Below are 21703 nucleotides of genomic sequence, written 5' to 3' on the forward strand. Positions count from 1 at the left end.
GTACCTTGAGCAGAGTGTGGAGTGTGGGTGTTGCTGTTCAGTTGCTAAGTCATGCCCAACTCTTTGCAACCCCATGGACTGCAGCACCCCAGGCTCCTCTGTCCTTCCCTCTCTCTCCTGGAGTTGGCTCAAACTCATGTCCACTGAGTCGATGATGTTATCTAACTATCTCATCTTCTGCCGCCCCCTTGCTCAGTAAATTTTGTTAACGCCTTAGTGAATGAATTCCACTATCGACTTGCAAAGGGGACAGCTCAGCAGTAGCCAGTGTGGCATGGAGAGCTGAGTCATCCCAGTCGATGTTCTGCCATTTATAAAACCTCTGGAACCTTTGTGCGGTTCTGGATATCTGAGGGTGAGGCATGGGAATGTCAGCAGTGACTGCAATGAAAACTGTCCACTGCAGACGGGTTCTTTGAATTCTCAGATGGGAAACCCATGGATATTGAAGACCAATGCTATACAGACTCTGGGGACTCTTAAGTGGCATTCATACCCTGGCAGACTTGATTGTGATATAGTCCATTAGATTCTAATCTACTTGGGAGGGAAAGAGAGCAAATAGCAAAGTATTTGGAAGGAGAACTGGGAGGCTTTAAAGATTATTGGGTGATTGTTATGCTGTGAAGTGAAGTGAAAGTCACTTAGTCATGTCGGACTCTTTGCAACCCCATGGACTATACAGTCCATGAAATTCTTCAGGCCAGAATACTGGAGTGGGTAGCCTTTCCCTTCTCCAGGGGATCTTCCCAACCCAGGGACTGAACCCAGGTCTTCCACATTGCAGGAGGATTCTTTACTAGTTGAGCCACCAGCGAAGCCCAAGAATACTTGAATGGATAGCCTATCCCTTCTCCAGTGGATCTTCCCGACCCAGGAATTGAACCTGGGTCTCCCGCATCGCAGGCGGATTCTTTATAGCTGAGCTACTAGGGAAGACCATTATGCCTGCAGTGTCCCTATGCAGTCATAAAGCTATTCCTAGATTGGTGATGCTCTTGCTCTGTGGGTGAGGAGACTGAGTCATTTCTCAGTGACATCCAGTGAGTCATTCTCAATCCGCTTTCTTGATCCCTGATTTACCATTGTATTTTTAATTCATATGGCCATGCTGTTGCAGAGGGGAAGATGAGAGAGAGGAAGGAACTGATAGCCATTAGACATCAAGTAAGGCAACTACCTGTATTATTTTGTTTAGTCTTAAACTAACCATATTGGTGAAAGGGAGGTAGTTATAGACAATCTATGCAAAGCCCTTAGTGCTTGGCACACAGTAAGCACTGTAGACTTACTGGTGGCCACCTTGTCTTCATTCCTCGCAACAGTCCTCTCTGGTACATTGTATTATTCCCACTTAAATTAAAGCTTGAACAAGTTACAGAATCCAATCGAATGGTAAGTGGGAGGACTAGTGTTTGAACTCAGGCTTGTCTAAATCCAAAGCTCATGTTCTTTCCAGAGAAAGGGCAGTTATGGCCAGTAGACTTTAGGATTTTTAATACAGAACATCACTGACCTTGTTTCTAGTTGTGAAAAAGGGAACCACGGCTATTGAGCAAAGCTTGGATTAGGTACACAGTTCTTCTCTAAACAGCATTTGCAGGGTTGAAAGAGGTGCCATCATTAGACTCCTTGTTATAGAATGACCAAAGTGTCTGTCTGTTTTTTAGAATGGAGCAGCTATGTGAAGAGCTCTTCGTAAGAAACATGCTGTCTTGGGAGCAACTTAATGATCTTGGCCCCATTACAGAGTGTGCTGTGGGTACCCCCATGCTGTCGTGTATGCTCTGTTTTAAAAACGGTATCTTTACAAGCCAGGAAATGCCAATGGAAAAAAATTTAATAACCACACATTTTTTAAAATCTCATGACTTGTGTTGTTGTTTTTTTTAAAAGGCATTGTGAATCTTAAAGTATTTCAAGTAAATTTTTCAGGCAGAAAAAAAAAATGCCAGCTCTCGGACCTATAACTATTAGGACTCCAGCTTTCTTATCCCAATTTTTGTTTGGGGAAGTGTTAACATGCCTGTTTAATTGTTGCCTAATACACTAGTGGAGGTATCCAAACTTTTTAAAGCTGCAGAATCTGTTATTTTGTCCCTAATATATTTTTACGTATATCATCAGTGTTTAGGACAGATAACTGAGCTATCTGGAGTTGGTGGGGGATAAAAGGTATAGGGCTTTCCCACTCAGTTTCCTTTTTGCCCCTTCTGTGGCCCCTGAAGTTCCTCCAAAGAATCCTGGGGTTCCAGGGAACACACTTTGAAAACCACTGGCCTATTAGAAAGGAATAAAGCCAGATAAGGAAGGATTTATGTCTTTTCCAATTATTTATTTTAAATATTCTAAATTAGACCCTCTTCTTCTTGGTTTACCAGGCAGCCTCTGCTGCCTCTGCAAATTCATTTGAAGAGTAATGAACATCTAGAGGGTCCTAGGCTTGCTAGTGCCATATAAATTTGGTTTTTAAAATTCCAGTGGCTCAAAGCTGTGCTGTGCTGCTGTGTGTTTTCCTAGATTTTTAAAAGCATTTAATTTGATCTATTTGTTAAATTTTTAAAAGCGTCAGATTTGTCAGACTACAGCTGTGAAGTCTAGCTTGATTCAGATCAGTGTTAAAATTGTGACAAGATAATTGTTTGCTGGTGAAATGACTTCCTGTTGTTGAAACCAAACAGGATTTAAGAAGAGTAGAATGCCTTCCACAAAAACAAGGAGCTGGCTGGAAATAGCCTGCATTTGGGAGTCAGAACTGGGTTGGAATTCATCTCTGTCACTTATGAGCTGTGTGAGCATACTTAGCATCTTTGAACCTGGCTTCTTTCTCGTATTACCTGTCCTGCAAGGTGTTCTGAAGATCAAAGGAGCAAACAGACCTCACAATTCTTCATACACAGTCAGCTCTGAATAAATTCCACATCCTTCCTATTTGACCTCTGAATTCAAGAGAAAAACAGATTCTTGCAGGTAATGGCACTGAGGTAGTTAAAATAAAGGGAAAAAAGGCAATTGATATAATCTTAAGCTAACTTTTATTTATTTTAAAATGGGCATTCAGCACCTCCTATTTGCTAGCCTTTGTGTCAAGTTTGGAGCCATCTTGGGCCTTCATCTGAAAGGGACTCTAGATGTATAGATAAGCTGGTTATAAAACAGCCAGGTCAGTGTTCAGACTGAGACATGAACAATTTTTTTTATTATTCTAAATTATTCCTGGAGGTGTCCTTTTTTTTAATTTTCTAATGAGGCTATGAGGTCAGTATATAATACCTTCAGAACTCTGAGTATCAGATGTAATTATTTGGAACTCAGGATAAAAATATCAATAGTATAATGAACTGACACTCTGCAGAACAAATATAGAAACTCAGATTATACTGCACACAGCCCTTTCATGTCTTCTTCAGTGACCTATAATTTCATTTTATTTTCTCTGCCTCAGAAAGTGTCAAGATTAAAGAACTATAATGCCAAAGTGAGGGTTTTTTTTTTGAAAGAGCCGTGAGTTGAACTCTTTGATTTTTTTGGTATTTATTTCTTACTCTCTTTTAGATTGTTTCTAACACAGTCTAAAATAAACATTTGCTGTGTTTTTCCAATTGCCTTTATAGCATTGATCCCTCAAGTTCATCCTCTTGTCTGGAAGTATGAGGCTTTCTACTTATGTCTTGGTCACGTTTATATCTTCAGCACCTAAGCTCAGTGTTGGTTCAATGAGCAAGTGGCAGAAGATAAGCAATTCATTTGTTTGTTTTAACCCTTGCCATATGTTTGCAGTCTCTTTTCCCAAGAGAGTTGAGCTAATATACAAAATTATTTTCACTGAAAGAATGTTTGAAATAATTGCAAATATTTGATAGTAGATTCAGTACCACTGTGGCAAATGCCCTCCCATCACATGAGGGAGGTCAGGATCTCCATGCTTCCTGGTCCTTTGCCTTCTCTGATCTGCTTCCGCTCTGGGAGAGTAGAACAAGCCAGCCCTCAGAAACCTTTCTCCCTGCTGCCTCTCTCCCCTGCTTGACTCAGAGTCAGTAGCTGACTTTTGCTCTCCCAGGAAATTTCAGTTTCTTGGCCCTTGTTTAGTTGTTCAGTGTGAGTCCCTGCTATTTAGTTCCTGGGTCTCTTTAGGGTAAGTGCCTGCTTTTTGCGAGAGAATCATTTGGGTATCTTCCTTGCTTTCTCAAATATGTGGTATCCATATGCCAGAGCCCATGTTACCTGCCCAGTTCTATTCACAGGGCCCTTCCTGAGTCTGTATACAATGCAGGTCCATATTTGATTAGAACAGAATTTTTGCATTCCCTCTCTCTCTTTTCTCCCTCCCCCTCCCTTCATCCTTCTCTCCCTCTTTCTCTCTCTCCTTCCCTCCCTTCCTCCCTCTCTCATCATTCTTAATTGACTCCTCAGAACATTTGGCTCTCTTTCTTATTTAATTGCCTAATCACAGAATTCAACCAGGCAGATAATTATCAAACATTTCTTAATTTGAGAAACAATGTATGAGGGAGGTGATGGGATGTATTAACAAGTGACCTTGTTTGGATGAAGAGGAGCTTTGTCACGTCTGTCCCAGAGGAGGGAGAGGTCCTGCTTCTACCTTGGCTGGACTATGAGCTCTTGGAGGGCAGGGGTCCAAATTGGTTAACTTCACAGTTGCAGGTTATTTCTTTCTTTCTTTTTTTTTTTAATTTTAAAATCTTTAATTCTTACATGTGTTCCCAAACATGAACCCCCCTCCCACCTCCCTTCCCATAACATCTCTGTGGGTCATCCCCATGCACCAGCCCCAAAAAGAATGAAAGTTTCCATCAAAGGGGATTGTACTTAGTTCCTCAAAATTGTGTTGTAGTTACAGCGGATCTATCTGTGACAACGGTGAAACACTGATGAAGGTCACACGTGCCTTCTGTCTTCTGTGGAGTGTTTACATGCTCTGCAGTCTTTTTACTGATCACGTGTTTAGCTGAGCATTTTCTGACACTTCAGCATTTCTTATCTTCGCTGAAGCTCTTGAATTACTGGCGGGTGATAATGGTACCTTCATATCATTCATTCTCTAAAAATCAGATACATACTGATTTCCCTTGAGCACTCAGGTAGCATCAGTCCTGTTATATTAATAGCTTCCAGACAGTAATTCTGATGGGCAGCAGTAGAAAGCAAAGGGCTTCTCTCCCTTTTCCCAAATTAACTGGTCCCTCTAGAATAAAATAGTTGGACCTTTAATGCAAAGCAGAACCTCTCAATCTCAGCACCATTACCATTTGGGCTGGAGAACTCACTATAAGGGCTGTTCTGTGCACTGTAGGATGTTTAGCAACATCCCTGGATTCTCCCCACTAGATATGACTGGCACCACCCTGTGAGAACAAATTCCTCCTAGACCATACGAGATGCCTTCAGGGTGACAGTTTGGGGCCAGTTGAGAATCATAGATGTCAAAAGCTTTCTTGAACAGATTGTGCCAACACCAGAAGGTGATACTGGTGGAAGATAATCTGGTAATTTTCTGTCTTGGCAAAAGCATAGGATGAATGAATGAATATTCAAGAGTTTCTCCCCAATGAGGGCCAGTCATCATGACAAGAATCTTAGTGTCTGTCGTCTTTAGCATCCCTCTGTATCTCACATCTCATCCCAGTCCATCCCTCTGAACAACCACTCCAGCCTGTAAATGCTTCCTCTGTCTTTTTGCATCAATAACGCTAAAGTGCTGACTCAAGGTCCCAGAGTCTAAAATTGACAAACCCAACGTTTCTCATGAATTTACCATATGTCAGCTACCCTGCTGACATGTGCATTATCTCACAGAATCTTCTTAGTCACCCTTAGAGAAGGTTTCTATACCTGTCTCACCAGTGAGGAAATGGGAGCACAAATTCACACAGCTAAGTGGTGAAGTTTGAAATAGTAATCAGGTCTTCCCATGTTAAAAGAATATTTTGATCCTATTCAGATATAACCCATAGAAACTCATCATTATCTCCGTGAAAATGTAATCAATATCTATTTGAAATGATGGAGCTCCTGGCTTGTAAGAGTTGCATTAGGAGAAACATATATGCGTGGTCCCAGAGTCATAGAACAGTGAAAAAAACTACTCTCACACATCATTAGACAGTGACCATTTTGAGGTCATTCTCTGTGGGTGCATGCGAAGTCACTTCAGTCATGTTCAACTCTTTGCAACCCCATGGACCATAGCCCGCCAGGCTCCTCTGCCCCTTGGATTCTCCAGACAAGAACACTGGAGTGGGTTGCTGTGCCTTCCTCCAGGGGATTTTCCCAACTCAGGGATTAAACTTGGGTCACTTACGTCTCATCTCCTACATTGGCTGTTATTCAACAAAGATGAGTTGAGGGCTTATTCCTTGCCTAGATCTCTGTATACCAATCAACACAGACAGGGTCCCTGTTCTTTTGGAACTTAAATTCTAATCCAGCATAGAACTTAAGTTCTAATGTTGGGTAGATATCCAGCATTTAAGAAAACAAATGAATAAATAATTCAGACTGTGATACATGCTGGGAAGGAAATGAGCAGAGAGAGGAGATGGAGGGTACCTGGGTGAAGGGCAGCTGCTTTACATCGGGTGGTTAGGGAAATGGTCTTTGACCTTGACACCTCCCACAACATACTGTGCTTCCTCAAAAATGCCAGTGCTTCTACTTGAGCACCTGGTCCAGTGTAGATGCTCTTAAGCCTTGGTTGTATGAAAAGACATTGATGTTTTTCATCTGTAGCCTCACAGCCTAAAAACCTCTAATAAATGCATTAGTTCCTCTTTTTTTTGCTGCTGTAACAAATTACCACAAACTTAGTAACTTGAAACAGCACAGATTTCTTATCTTACAGTTCTGAAGGTCAGACATCTTCAAGGTGTCGGCAAGATGGTGTTCCTTCTAGAGGTTCTGGGGGAGAATCTGCTTTCTTGCCTTTTCTATCTTCTTGGGCCACCCCTGCATTCCTTGACTTGTGACCTTGTCCTCTGTTGTCAGACTCAGCAGCATCATATCTTCCAGTGTCTTTATCTGATTCTGACCTTCCTGTCTCTCTTGTAATTACATGGCCCTATCTATATAATCCTGGATAATCTCCCCAATTTAAGATCCTTGACTTAATTGCATCAATGAAGTCCCTTTTCCCATATAACTTTATACAGTCATACATTCCAGGGATTGGGTTACCTTTGGGGGCCATAATTTAGCCTGCTACAGTAAGCAATAAATGTTCATTTTATTCTTGTGTCAATTTTATTTTACAGATTAAAAACTTGCAGTTAAATGAATTGCCAAAAATCACACACTTGGATCCTGGCCACCCCGTTACACTCTTGTTCTTCATATCACTCACCACACTTCACATTTCTTTGATTATTTGTTTTGTTATTACCAAAAGGGCAGGAAGACTCATCACTTTTATTCACCAGGATTCAGTCACTACACATCTCTGCCTGTCACAGTGTGCACACCTCTAAAATTTTTTAGATGAAAGAATGGATACTCTCTTATATGCTTGGGTAAATAGAAGTCAGTCTTCTATGAATTATACTAGTCAGCAGCTTCTGATAGGTTAAAAATCTTTAGTTATTTTTAAAGCATCAAAGAAGGCAAGAATATACAATGGAGAAAAGATAATCTCTTTAACAAGTGATGCTGGGAAAACTGGTCAACCACTTGTAAAAGAATGAAACTAGAACACTTTCTAACACCATACACAAAAATAAACTCAAAATGGATTAAAGATCTAAATGTAAGACCAGAAACTATAAAATTCCTAGAGGAAAACATAGGCAAAACACTCTCTGACATAAATCACAGCAGGATCCTCTATGATCCACCTCCCAGAATACTGGAAATAAAAGCAAAAATAAACAAATGGGACCTAATTAAAATTAAAAGCTTCTACACAACAAAGGAAACTATAAGCAAAGTGAAAAGACAGCCTTCAGAATGGGAGAAAATAATAGCAAATGAAGCAACTGACAAACAACTAATCTCAAAAATATACAAGCAACTCCTGCAGCTCAATTCCAGAAAAGTAAACTACCCAATCAAAAAATGGGCCGAAGAACTAAACAGACATTTCTCCAAAGAAGACATACAGATGGCTAACAAACACATGAAAAGATGCTCAATGTCACTCATTATCAGAGAAATGCAAATCAAAACCACAATGAGGTACCATTTCACGCCAGTCAGAATGGCTGTGATCCAAAAGTCCATAAGCAATAAATGCTGGAGAGGGTGTGGAGAAAAGGGAACCCTCTTACACTGTTGGTGGGAATGCAAACTAGTACAGCCACTATGGAGAACGATGTGGAGATTCCTTAAAAAACTGGAAATAGAACTGCCCTAACTGCTAGGCATACACACCAAGGAAACCAGAATTGAAAGAGACACGTGTACCCCAATGTTCTTCACAGCACTGTTTATAATAGCCAGGACATGGAAGCAACCTAGATGTCCATCAGCAGATGAATGGATAAGAAAGCTGTGGTACATATTCACAATATAGTATTACTCAGCCATTAAAAAGAATACATTTGAATCAGTTCTAATGAGGTGGATGAAACTGGAGCTTATTATATAGAGTGAAGTAAGCCAGAAAGAAAAACACCAATACAGTATACTAACACATATATATGGAATTTAGAAAGATGGTAACGATAACCCTGTATGTAAGAAAGCAAAAGAGACACAGATATATAGAACAGTCTTTTGGACTCTGTGGGAGAGGGAGAGGGTGGGATGATTGGGGAGAATGGCATTGAAACATGTATAATATCATATAAGAAACGAATCTCCAGTCCAGGTTTGATGCATGATACAGGATGCTTGGGGCTGGTGCACTGGGATGACCCGGAGGGATGGTACAGGGAGGGAGGTGGGAGGGAGGTTCAGGATGGGGAACACGTGTACACCCGTGGTGGATTCTTGTTGATGTATGGCAAAACCAATACGATATTGTAAAGTAAAAAAAATAATAAGTAAATGATAAATGGTTAAAAAAAAAATAAAGCATCAAAGAAAAAGTGAACTTCAATGTTGTTCTAAAATTTAAGTCAGTATAGAAGGGACCCCAAAAGCAAAAATAAGCAAATGAACTTAATTAAACTTAAAAACTTGCACAGCAAAGAAAACCATAAACAAAATGAGAAGACAACCTATGAACTCAAAAGAAAATATTTGCAAGCAATATGACTAGCAAAAGCTTAATTTCCAAAATATATGAATAGATTTATACAGGTCAGTATATAAAAAAAAACTGAATCAAAAAATGGGTAGAAGACCTAAATAGACATTACTCCAAAGAAGACATACAGATGGCCAACAGGCACATGAAAAGATGCTCAACATTGCTAATTACTAGAGAATGCAAATCAGAACTACAGTACTGTATCACCTCACACTGATCTGAATGTCCATCATCAAAAAATCTACAAACAATAAATGCTGGAGAGGGTGTGGAGTAACAGGAGCCCTCCTCCCCTGTTGGTGAAAATGTAAGTAAGTGCAGCCACTATGAAGAACAGAATGGAGGTTCCTTAAAAAAAACTAAAAGTTGTCATATGATCCAGTGATCCCACTCCTGGGCATATATCCAGAAAAGACAAAAACTGTAATTTGAAGATACTCTCACCCCAGTGTTCATAGCAACCCTATTTATAGTAGATAAGACACGGAAGCATTTAAATGAAAACAAAACATTTTTGTTTTTTGTATTCTCCAATACAAAATGAGATCTTAAGTTGCTGTACATATATACAATGGAATATTACTGAGCCTTCAGTTCAGTTCAGTTTTTCAGTCGTGTCTTACTAAGCCATAGAGAAGAACAAATTTGAGTCAGTTGTAGTCAGGTGGATGAACCTAGAGCCTATTATACAGAGTGAAGTAAGTCAGAAAGAGAAAAATGAATATTGTATAATAACACATATGGATGTGATCTAGAAAAAATGAGACTGATGAACCTGTTTGTAGGGCAGCAATAGAGATACAGACGTAGAGAATTGACTTGTGGACACAGTGCGGGATGGAGAGGGTGGAACGAACTGAGACAGTAGCCCTGAAGCCCATAGACACACTACCACGTGTAAAACAGATAGCTAGTGGAAAGCTGCTCTACAGCACAGGGAACTCGGCTTGGTGCTCTGTGATGACCGGGATGGGGGGTGGGTGTGAAGGAGGCTTAAGAGGAAGGGAACGTATGTATACTTAACAACAGATTGACGTTGTTGTACATCAGGAACGAGCACAACCTTGTAAAGCCATTATCTTCCAATTGAAAACTTTTAAAAAATATGCAAAATGAGTTCTTTGAAGTCTTAAAGAACCCATGCTAAACAACTATATGAAGGAAAGCTAAACAAAACAGCACTTCCTGTTATCATGGAAGACAAATTATCTTTATATGGTGGAGATACTTCACTTTACTTCACATTGTCTTTCACCTTGGCCTAATGGAGACACTATTTGGCTAAACACATTTACATTTGACGTCCATTTTTCTTTGGAAATAATATATCTGTCATTCAAGGTGTCATTGAAACAATGAAAAACTATGAAGCCAGGCGGAGATGTCTTTACTTTTAGTATTGCTTTTAAGATCCCAGATTCTTGACTTGACTTGTAATGTATTTACTTTGGTTCTAGTGGCCAAGGATGTCAATATTCTTTTTGATGAATTAGAAGCTGTCAACAGTCCTTGCAAAGATGACGACTCTCTCCTTCACCCTGGAAATCTTACCAGTACTTCAGATGATGCTAGCAGGTTGGAAGCCGGGGGAGAGGTAAGAGTATGCCATTTCGTAAAAACAGAATTCTCGATCCAGGCCAGAACTGGAGAAGCATATTCCAGTGGATTGTTTGAAGTTATCTCATTGAACTGGGGGCCCCTGGGGGAAAAGAAGGGGTGAAGTCTTACACGCTTTTGAAAACCTCCGGGGGTCTAGCACATTTCAGGAATCCAAAATCTACCTAGCTCAAAACAGACTTTCAGTGGGTCATGCACTTCTCTTAAAGCTAAAGGCATTTAGCTTATACAAAGAAGATTTTTAAAAACACTCATCATTTTTAAATGATTTACATTTTAGGTATGGCTAACTAGTCAAAAGTTAGCTTTACAAAAATGGATTCCTTGTTGAAATCTCCCATCATGTGGAACAATGATGTAAAGTGGACCAGCTCTTGGTAGACTGTGTTGTCTGTAGCCTCTTTGAGTTCCCATTCGCCTCTGTAATCTGGAAACTAAGATTACAGAAACTCATTGCAATTATAAACAGACAATCTGTTCATGTGTTATTTTTGGGGAAAAAAAAGTATTTTGTTAAAAGCATTCACTGTTGCTCAGCTGTGTCTCAGTGGAGTTTAATATCTTCTTTGTATATGCACTTTGTATATGGGCTTTCCTAGTGGCTCAGTTCAGTTCAGTCGCTCAGTTGTGTCCGACTCTTTGCAACCCCATGGACTGCAGTACACCAGGCCTCCCTGTCCATCATCAACTCCCAGAGTTAACTCAAACTCATGTCCATTGAGTCAGTGATGTCATCCAACCATCTCATCCTCTGTCATTTGCTTCTCCTCCTGCCTTCAGTCTTTCCCACCATCAGGATCTTTTCAGATGAGTCAGCTCTTCACATCAGGTGGCCAAAGCATTGGAGTTTCAGCTTCAGCATCAATCCTTCAAATGAATATTCAGGACTGATTTCCTTTAGGGTGGACTGGTTGGATCTCTTTGCAGTCCAAGGGACTCTCAAGAGTCTTCTCCAACATCACAGTTCAAAAGCATCAATTCTTCGGCACTCAGCTTTCTTTATAGTCCAACTCTCACATCCATACATGACTAGAAAAACCATAGCTTTGACTAGACGGACCTTTGTTGGCAAAGTAATGTGTCTGCTTTTTAACATGCTGTCTAGGTTGGTCATAGCTTTTCTTTCAAGAAGCAAGCGTCTTTTAATTTCATGGCTGCAATTACCATCTGCAGTGATTTTGAAGCTCAGATGGTAGGTAAAGAACCTGCCTGCAATGCAGGAGACCCAGATTCGATCCCTGGGTCAGAAAGATCCCCTAGAGAAGGGAATGGCTACCCACTCCAGTACTCTTGCCTGGAGAATTCCAAGGACAGAGGAGCCTGGTGCGCTACAGTCCGCGGGGTCACAGAGTTAGACGTGACTAAGCGACTGACACTTGTATATGCACTAGGTTTAGGTAATAGGAACACAGATCAGAATCATTAATTTATTGTGTCTTCTTAATGCTGTTGTTATTCCAGAGGCTTAGTCATTGAAAGGATAACACCTTTGAGCAGGAAAAATTGTTTACTTCTGTCAAACTTCCCAGACCTCTTTCTATAAATGCCGTATACTACTTATCTGTGTGTGTGTGTGTTTTAAGAAAAAAATTCATTCTGTCAGCATTTCTTCACACAGAAACTTTGGATACCATAATATGACACAAAGCAAGGACCTTGAAAGGCACCTCACAAAGCAGCTAGTCTAATCCCCTTAATTTAGAGGTGATTGAACAGTCTCCGGGAGATTAGGGCTTTGCTAAACCTCCTCTTGAAGCCTCGGCTGGTTTTGCAGATAGATGGTAATGTGCTAAATCTACTGAATAGTTCCCTTGCCTGGCAGATGATTGCTAAGAAAGTGTTTATTTGGGTGGGCTTCTGAGCAGAAGCCAGAAATAGTGAAGACTGATCATCAGTTATAAATACCTGCCCAGGTATGAGACATGTTATTTCCATCGCTCCCAGCTGAGAATTTCCTTTTGTAGGTTTCATGGCACTGCTGCAAGAATATGGACTCTAACAATAGCCTTGGAGGTCTGGCATATTTTCTTTCTTCATACTGCTAGGTAGAAACTGATATATATTGTGATCTCAAATTTTTTTGTGTTTACACTTACAGTTGACCCTTGAATAATGTGGGTTTGAGCTATGTGGGTCCATCTATCTGTTGATGTTTTTCACTAATAGATATTATAGTACTATATAGTATGTGGTTGCAACCACAGTGTGGAGAAACCATGGATATGAAGACCCTGCTCTGACTATAAGTTACAAGCAGATTTAATCCTTGTGCTGTTTATAACTGTATACACAAATATCACAAAGAAAAATATTTACTATGGTGGGCCAAACCAATACAGTATTGTAAAGTAAAATAAAGTAAAAATAAAAATTAAAAAAAAAAGTTTGAGAGACACTGACTAAAAAGTATTGCTAAAACCATCAAACTACATGTAGTCTCATCCTTCTCCCCTACCAGATGGACTGTCTTCCTGAATTTTTGCCTTTTTTATTACCTTGCTCTAAAAATCATTTTACCATGCGTACATATGTAGCCTTAACAAATTATTTTGCATTGATTTTGTTTTGTGTTTTGTAAAAAATGGTATCATGCAGTATAAAGTCTTCTCTGACTTGCTTTTCTTCTGTCAATATTGTTTTTAAGATTTTGCTTACTATAAGATGCATCATTAGTTCTTTTTCCCTGCTGTATAATATTCTACTATATGACTATACAATTTATTTATGTTCACCTATTCATTGATTTGCATTGATTCCCATTTAAAATATTTTCTCTTATGAATAATGCCACTGTGAACATTCATATACACATTTCCTGGTTTGTCAGGAATTTATTAGGGTTATATATGCCAATGTTCTTTCCAAGGAGTAAGCGTCTTTTAATTTCCTGGCTGCAATCACCATCTGCAGTGATTTTGGAGCCCAAAAACATAAAGTCTGACACTGCTTCCACTGTTTTCCCCATGTATTTCCCATGAAGTGATGGGACCAGATGCCATGATCTTCGTTTTCTGAATGTTGAACTTTAAGCCAACCTTTTCACTCTCCTCTTTCACTTTCATCAAGAGGCTCTTTAGTTCCTCTTCACTTTCTGCCATAAGGGTGGTGTCATCTGCATATCTGAGGTGATTGATGTTTCTCCTGGCAATCTTGATTCCAGCTTGTGCCTCTTCCAGCCCAGCGTTTCTCATGATGTACTCTGCATAGAAGTTAAATAAGCAGGGTGACAATATACAGGCTTGTCATACTCCTTTTCCTATTTGGAAGCAGTCTGTTGTTCCATGTCCAGTTCTAACTGTTGCTTCCTGACCTGCATATAGGTTTCTCAAGAGGCAGGTCAGGTGGTCTGGTATTCCCATCTCTTTCAGAATTTTCCACAGTTTATTGTGATCCACACAGTCAAAGGCTTTGGCATAGTCAATAAAGCAGAAATAGATGTTTTTCTGGAACTCTCTTGCTTTTTTGATGATCCAGTGGATGTTGGCAATTTGATCTCTGGTTCCTCAGCCTTTTCTAAAACCAGCTTGAACATCTGGAAGTTACTCCTTGGAAGGAAAGTTATGACCAACCTAGATAGCATATTCAAAAGCAGAGACATTACTTTCCCAACAAAGGTCTGTCTAGTCACAGCTATGGTTTTTCCAGTAGTCATGTATGGATGTGAGAGTTGGACTGTGAAGAAAGCTGAGCACTGAAGAATTGATGCTTTTGAACTGTGGTGTTGGAGAAGACTCTTGAGAGTCCCTTCGACTGCAGGGAGATCCAACCAGTCCATTCTAAAGGAGATCAGTCCTGGGTGTTCTTTGGAAGGACTGATGCTAAGCTGAAACTCCAATACTTTCCACCTCATGCGACGAGCTGACTCATTGGAAAAGACTCTGATGCTGGGAGGGATTGGGGGCAGGAGGAGAAGGGGACGACAGAGGATGAGATGGCTGGATGGCATCACCGACTCGATGGACGTGAGTCTGAGTGAACTCCGGGAGTTGGTGATGGACAGGGAAGCCTGGCGTGCTGCAGTTCACGGGGTCGCAAAGAGTCGGACACGACTGAGCGACTGACCTGAATTGATGCCAGTGTTCAGCTCTACAAGATGATGTTGGTGTGTTTCCCAGTGTTAGTATATCAGTTTTCACTCTCACCTGTAGAATGTCAGTTGCTCCACATCCTTGGCAACTTTTGATATCATTGGGTATCTTTAAGTTTTGTTCATTAGACTGAATGCTTTTTCCAATTTTTATTTTGTGTTCTGTTTACATTTTTCATTAATAAATGTGTAATTTTGATAAAACACAAGGAAAATTCATTTAGTTTTAGTTATTCTTTAACATTACTCAGTCAAGGCTCAGTTTTGAGTGTCTTACACTGGTCCCTTTCTCTTTGTGTGCAGACAATACCAGAAAAAAACAAATTAAATGGCCTTTACTTCAGAGACGGAAAATGTCGAATTGACTACATTCTTGTGTACAGAAAATCCAACCCCCAGATGGAAAAGAGAGAAGTATTTGAAAGAAATATTAGAGCAGAAGGATTACAAATGGAGAAAGAGGTAAATGGTTTGCATGAATGAGAAAAGTATATATATACGTCAGTTCATATCAAGAGATAATTTAAAAAATAAGCAGTTAGTAGAGTAACTGAATATTTCATTTTCTGAGGCTTTGCCAATCTGCGGTGTATGGAGAATTTTCCTGCAATTAGACTTCTGCAGTACAATTTGCCTTTGAGAGCATTTTGATATCCAAAGATTTCATAAAAATCAAAATATTCCAATTAAATTGATTTTTTTTCAAAGTGTTATTTTACCTGACTTCCTACCTGACTTCCTGCTGCCTCTCTGTGTTAACGGTGGGTTTTATCGGGTTCACCAAAACATTCATCCAGGTTTTCCATACCATCTTACAGAAAGCCTGAACGAACTTTTGGGCCAACCCAATATTTGCATGGATTAAAAAAAAAAGTGGATAAAATGCAATCAGCTGACCCTAGAGGCTCTTTTTACATTTCAGGAAGCATCATGGGTTTGGGTATCCTCACACACCAGAAGAGACTGTCTGGCTGATTTGGCCAAAAGCAGCTGAGACTTACAAAGTGATTCTGGTTTTAAGAGACGTTCAGGATGTTTTGTCAGGTTCCCAAACTCAAGGGTTACCTTATCAGTGTTTACTCTTCCCCCTTCCCTCCTCCTCCACAGGGGAAGTTTTGAGGAAGGTATAAGAGACCCAGCCAGGCCTCTGATAATAATCCGCAGTGGGACTCTTATGTACCCAGAAACGCTGTGCACTTTTCTAGAACTTGGCCCTGTTTGCCAGATTACATAACTCCTCTCACATTTTCCCTAAACATTGTGCACAGCTTCTGGAGTTTTTCATAGTCAAGAAGAACATGTGACAATTAAAAGTGTTTGCTTCTGATTCTTCTCTTCAAGGCTGAAGGATGGATCTTTGAAGTCAGGCATCCCTGTTTTCTTTGTACGGGAAAGGTTGCATGCTGTTCCTGGGACTCTTCTGATAAATTGGTTTTTTTCAGTTCTGTTCGACTAGCCTCAACCCTGGAGCATTTATAAAATAGAAGCAGTGCTTTTCTGGAATGTCTCCAAAAAGAGAATTAGAAAAACGGTGAGATGAGTATGGCCTTAAGGGAACAGGTTCTCATTCTCAGGAAAGTGGAAGCAGATTGCTCAAAAGACTGCTTCAGTTGGAGTTTCCCCTGGAGCAACAAACAGAATTAAATATGTTGCTTTTTCCATTTTTGTGGGATTCTGGAAAATCTTTCCTATACCCACTGGAATATACATTTGATAAACCTTGTTCTTTAGATAAGTTGTATGTTGATATCCAGTAGACAGTTGTGTATTCTTTTCTTAACATTAATAGTACACTAATACTTTATCCCTAAAAATCATTTCTTCATGTTTTATTCTGTTTCAGAATTTTTATATAAAAAAATAAAAGATCTGAATTGCCGCCTGATCTAACGAAAGTCCTTCCTGTGATCCATTCTGACTCTGTCAAAGTTTTGATTCCTGTTAAAACTAAGTAGCTTTGTTCAGTTAATGAAAGATTTATATTTTAAGCTTCATCATTGTTCTCTCCATTTCTGGGGCTTCTTTTGTGTAGGTCTTTTCAGTGTCATTTCATGACTTTGAAGTTAAAACTCAAAAAGCCTAATACTTTTACAAATAATGTACATTACCAAAGAGTTGACAGCTCTCCCATATGTTTCCTGAAAGTCTTCTGTACTGCAATATTCAGCTGCCAGAATTAGAGTGGGTGGCTAAGGAGGGTTACTCTGCCTTCTAACGTGCAGTTTTGCTGTGCAGTCCAGGGTTGACCAGAGTATGTTAGATAGATGGCTCATATGATTTTAGTGGCTTACAATAATTTTGTTTGGTTCTAATTTGTAAAAATTTTAATAGCTAGGTATTTATTTTAATGTATGGAAATAATAGCAATTGGAAAGTGTGTATCACCATATGACAGGCTTCATTCAGCACTTATCTAATGAACACATAAGAAAGTTGTGGTACATATACACAATGGAATATTACTCAGCTATAGAAAGGAATGAATTTGAGTCAGTTCTAGTGAGGTGGATGAACCTAGAGCCTGTCATACAGAGTGAAGTAAATCAAAAAGAGAAAAACAAATATGGTATATTAAGGCATATATATGGAATGTAAAAAAATGGTACTGATGAACCTATTTGCAGGGCAGCAATAGAGACACAGACAGCGAACAGACTTGCGGACACAGGGGAAGGAGAGGGTGGGAGGAGTTGGGAGAGTAGTATGGAAACATATATATATTACCATGTGTAAAATAGATAGCCAGTGGGAATTAGCTGTGTGATGCAGAGAGCTCAACCTGGTGCTGTCTTACAACCTAGAGGGGTGGGAGGGAGGTACAAGAGGGAGGGGACATATGTATACCTATGACTGATTCATGTTGATGTATGGCAGAAACCAATATAATATTAAAAGCAATTATACTCTAATTAAAAAATAAACACTTATCTAAGCATGTCTTTCTCCTCTTTCCCCCAAAAGTTTTTCTCTTGATGGCAGCTCCCCTGCAGTGTTCTATCTACTACCAAAAGCTTTTTGGAAGCTTCTTCCTAAGCAGCTTTTCCCTGTGGCCCACACTCTGCATAAGCAGCACAGTTTGACTCTCAGTTCCATCTCCAAGCTCTGCTTTGTATTTTCATGGTCTCAGCCGGCTCAGCAGAAAAAGGGTCTCTGCAGGATCTTCCTTGCTTAGAGGCAGCAGGAAATTATAGCTAAATTAATTTTCCCTGTCATAATTAATTAAAATAAAATGTCCCTTGTATGAACAGCAAATCTGCATCTTCATTTTTTTAAAAAAAGAGTTGCATTTTATTAAACCATCAGAAGCATTTTTGAGCTTCCCAGGTGGCACAGTGGTAAAGAATCTACCTATCAGTGCAAGAGATGCAAGAGACATGGGTTCGATCCCTGGGTCAGGAAGATCCCCTGGAGGAGGGCATGGCAACCCACTCCAGTGTTCTTGCCTGGAGAATCCCATGGACAGAGGAGCCTGGAGGGTTACAATCCATGGGGATCACAATGAATTGAACATGACTGAGTGTACGCTTGCACGCAGAAGCACTTTTATTTAAAACAAGTGTTCTCATAAACAACTGCGATAGAAAACCAGCAATTTTAATAGCTATTTCAACTTCCAGAAGTTATTTCCAGCTTTTATACATAAAACAAAGAATTTAGTTCAAGGTGATAAAGAAAACCCAGGGGACTTCCTGTGAATCCATGTATACCTGAAATGATGAACACTGAATAAATTTTATGAATTATTAATATCTTCATTAGTTGTGTGTCATGATGTCCAATAATTACTGATAATATCTCACAGACTTAGAAGCTTTTGTGTCCAAATCAGCAAAGACGGGATCTCTAGTTGAAGTTTAATAGGAGAATCCTCGTCTCTTATAACATTGAGAATCATGAAACACAATCAGGAAAATCTTTGATTCATGATAAAAAGTGAGGATTCAATCAAATTTCATCTTTCTTGAAAACTTAACCCCCTACCTGGTCAGTCAATAGGTAAGTGCTTGCTTTAGCACCGTGGGTCTTTAACATTCTGTAACTCATCTCTCATATTAGTTCAGAAAAAGCAATTGATAACCAAGTTCCCAAATAAAGTATCAAATCCAGGTGATTTTCTTCTCAAGTGTCTCTCTTCTTTAAAGCTAAACTCATGTTTATAAACCCACATTTTCTATTTTAGTTTTTTTCATTTTAAATTTTGTGTCCATCATTGACTCTTTGGTACCCATTTTGAAATCAGTATCAATGAGGTTTATCTTTTCCTTTTTATAAGGGGTCAGGTTTTGGGTGACTTTGGAATGTATGAGTACCAATTAGATTAAAGGAGCACCCTTCCTCTTTAGAATCATGCAGAACATAGGGGAAAACTCATATCATCAGGTGTTTACAAAATAACTGTAATTATATAAATCATACCATCTTGATAATTCACTCAACAAATATTTATTGCACATTCACTCTTTGCTAGGCACTATCTTAAGCACTAAGAACACAAGAGTGAATGAAACAGACAAAAAATTCCTACCCTGTTGGAACTTGAGGGCAAAGTAAATAAGTAAATCTATGTAGAACAGCAGTAAATGCTGAGAAAAAAGTAAAGCAGGAAGTGTTGAGAGGGGCTTATAATTTTATAAAAGTTGGTAAAGATGAGTCTCTGTCCCAGGGACCAAGAAGAGCACATACAAAAGCAGTGAGGCAGGAGGATGCCTGGTGTGTTTATGGAACAGTGCAAAGGCCAGTAGGACAGGAATTGACTGAGCAGGGTAGAGAATAGTGAGAAATTGTATCAGGGAGGCAATGGAACAGATGGCATCAGATCTTTGAGATCACTGGGCAACTTTCGCAGAAGGCAATGGCACCCCACTCCAGTACTCTTGCCTGGAAAATCCCATGGATGGAGGAAGCTGGTAGGCTGCAGTCCATGGGGTCTCGAAGAATTGGACACGACTGAGTGACTTCACTTTCACTTTTCACTTTCATGCATTGGAGAAGGAAATGGCAACCCACTCCAGTGTTCTTGTCTGGAGAATCCCAGGGATGGCGGAGCCTGGTGGGCTGCTGTCTATGGGGTCACACAGAGTCGGACACGACTGGGGCAACTTAACAGCAGCAGGGCAACTTTAGTTTTTCTCAACATGACATGGAAAATCACTGGATGGTTTTGAGCCAAGGCATTATAAGATGTGGTTTCTGTTTTATTAGGGCCACTCAGGTTTAGGGCAGAAGCAGAGATGCCAGTTAGGAGATTTGTTGCAAGAATCCAGGAAAGAAGTGATGGCAGCTTGGCTAAGTGCACAGCAGAGATGTTGAGAAGAGTAGTGAGTGGAGCCTGTGGGATTGCAGATAGATTGAATGAGTGATGTGAGAGAGGAGGCGGCACAGGTGATTCAGCTGTCTGTCGTACACTGTGCGTTTAAAGAGCTGGAAGAAAGGAATCACCATTTACAGGGAAGCAAAGGGAAGTGAGTCTCCTTGTAGGTGTGTGAAGTTTGAGGCGTTCCGGTGGTGCAGATGTTGAGTAGGAGGGAAGATTGTGGAAGACAGGGGTTGATCTGGGCTGGAAATAAACTTTTGGATGATAGGAGTCAGCAGAGAGGGGCTAGAAGGAAACCTTGAAAGTGTGGTGCTCAGAAGGAAGTGTGTCAGGAGGGAAGGACAGTTGTGTCCAATGCTGCAGATGGAGTGAGATAAAGACTGAAAGTTAGTCATTGAATTTAGTCATTGAATGTATCAACATGGAGGACTTTCGTGCGCTGGGCAAGAGAAGTTTCCACAGAGAGGTAGAAGTGAAAGCATGACTAAAGTGTATTCAATGAAGGAACAGGAGGAGAAAATGAGGAGAGAACAGATAAAAATAGCTCTTTGAGAGAGGTTCACTGTAAATGGAAAGAGACTGGTGTAAGAGGTGGAGTCAATAAAGAGATGTTTTTACTAAGATGGGAAAAATAACTGCATGATTTCATGATAGAAGTAATTTGAGAGACAAAATTGATATTGTGGAAGAGTAAAGGAAGAATGTTTAGACCTGTGTTTAGTACTGTGTTTAGTACTTCAAAGCACTAAGTAGAGCGGCCACAAGTTTCTCCCATGCAGGGACCTACCTGCCTGCATCTGTGTCCATAAAAGTAGCCTTGCCCCTGGTGCTAAAGGTGTTCTAATCATGCTCCCAGCTAAGGCCAACCTTTTGCTTTGGGGTGGAGAAGGAAATGGCAACCCACTCCAATATTCTTGCTTGGATAATCCCATGGACAGAGAAGCCTGGTGGGCTACAGACCATGGGGTCACAAAGAGTCGGACACAGCTGAGCAATTGAGCAGTTTGCTTTGGGTATCACACTCCATCTTCTCAGTCCTATTCAAGGACATTGCTCCCTCCAAAGATAAAATATTGTAAACTTTAAAAACAAATTCCCAAAGTCATGCAATGTGTCAAAACAGCCTATTTCTCTTTTCACTTGTTTCTCAGGATTGGGGAAAATCTCACTGTGGTAAACATCTGTGTAGCCCTCAAGGTTGGGAGATGTCGATGTTTTTCTTTGAGATGATGACAAAAATAGTATTATTAAAATTCTCACTCTTGCCTTTATGAACCACGTACTATTATCTCCATTTTATAGGTGAGACAGTTGAAGCAAAGCAATAACTTGCCCCAGGTGACAAGGACAGTAAGAGATAAAGGCCACATTAAAACCTGAGCCTGCTTACTCTTTACCCTTGTATCCTGTTGATTCCTGTTATCTGAAGATGGAATCTTAGGGTTAAACAAGGTTACGACATGGGTGGAGTTTTGAAAGA

The 21703-nt window shown here is 40.0% G+C and overlaps 1 protein-coding gene across 1 annotated transcript in view; it reads left to right on the plus strand.

Moving 5' to 3' along the window:
- Positions 1-21703, plus strand: part of ANO4 (anoctamin 4) — a 216837-nt gene that overhangs the window by 13125 nt on the left and 182009 nt on the right. The window contains exons 3-4 of the mRNA XM_068971475.1: positions 10663-10799; positions 15213-15371. Coding sequence (XP_068827576.1) covers positions 10663-10799; positions 15213-15371 — 296 coding nt within the window. The remainder of the gene's footprint in view (positions 1-10662; positions 10800-15212; positions 15372-21703) is intronic.

This window comes from Capricornis sumatraensis, chromosome 4 (genome assembly GCF_032405125.1).
Source record: "Capricornis sumatraensis isolate serow.1 chromosome 4, serow.2, whole genome shotgun sequence".
NCBI classification, from domain to species: Eukaryota; Metazoa; Chordata; class Mammalia; order Artiodactyla; family Bovidae; genus Capricornis; species Capricornis sumatraensis.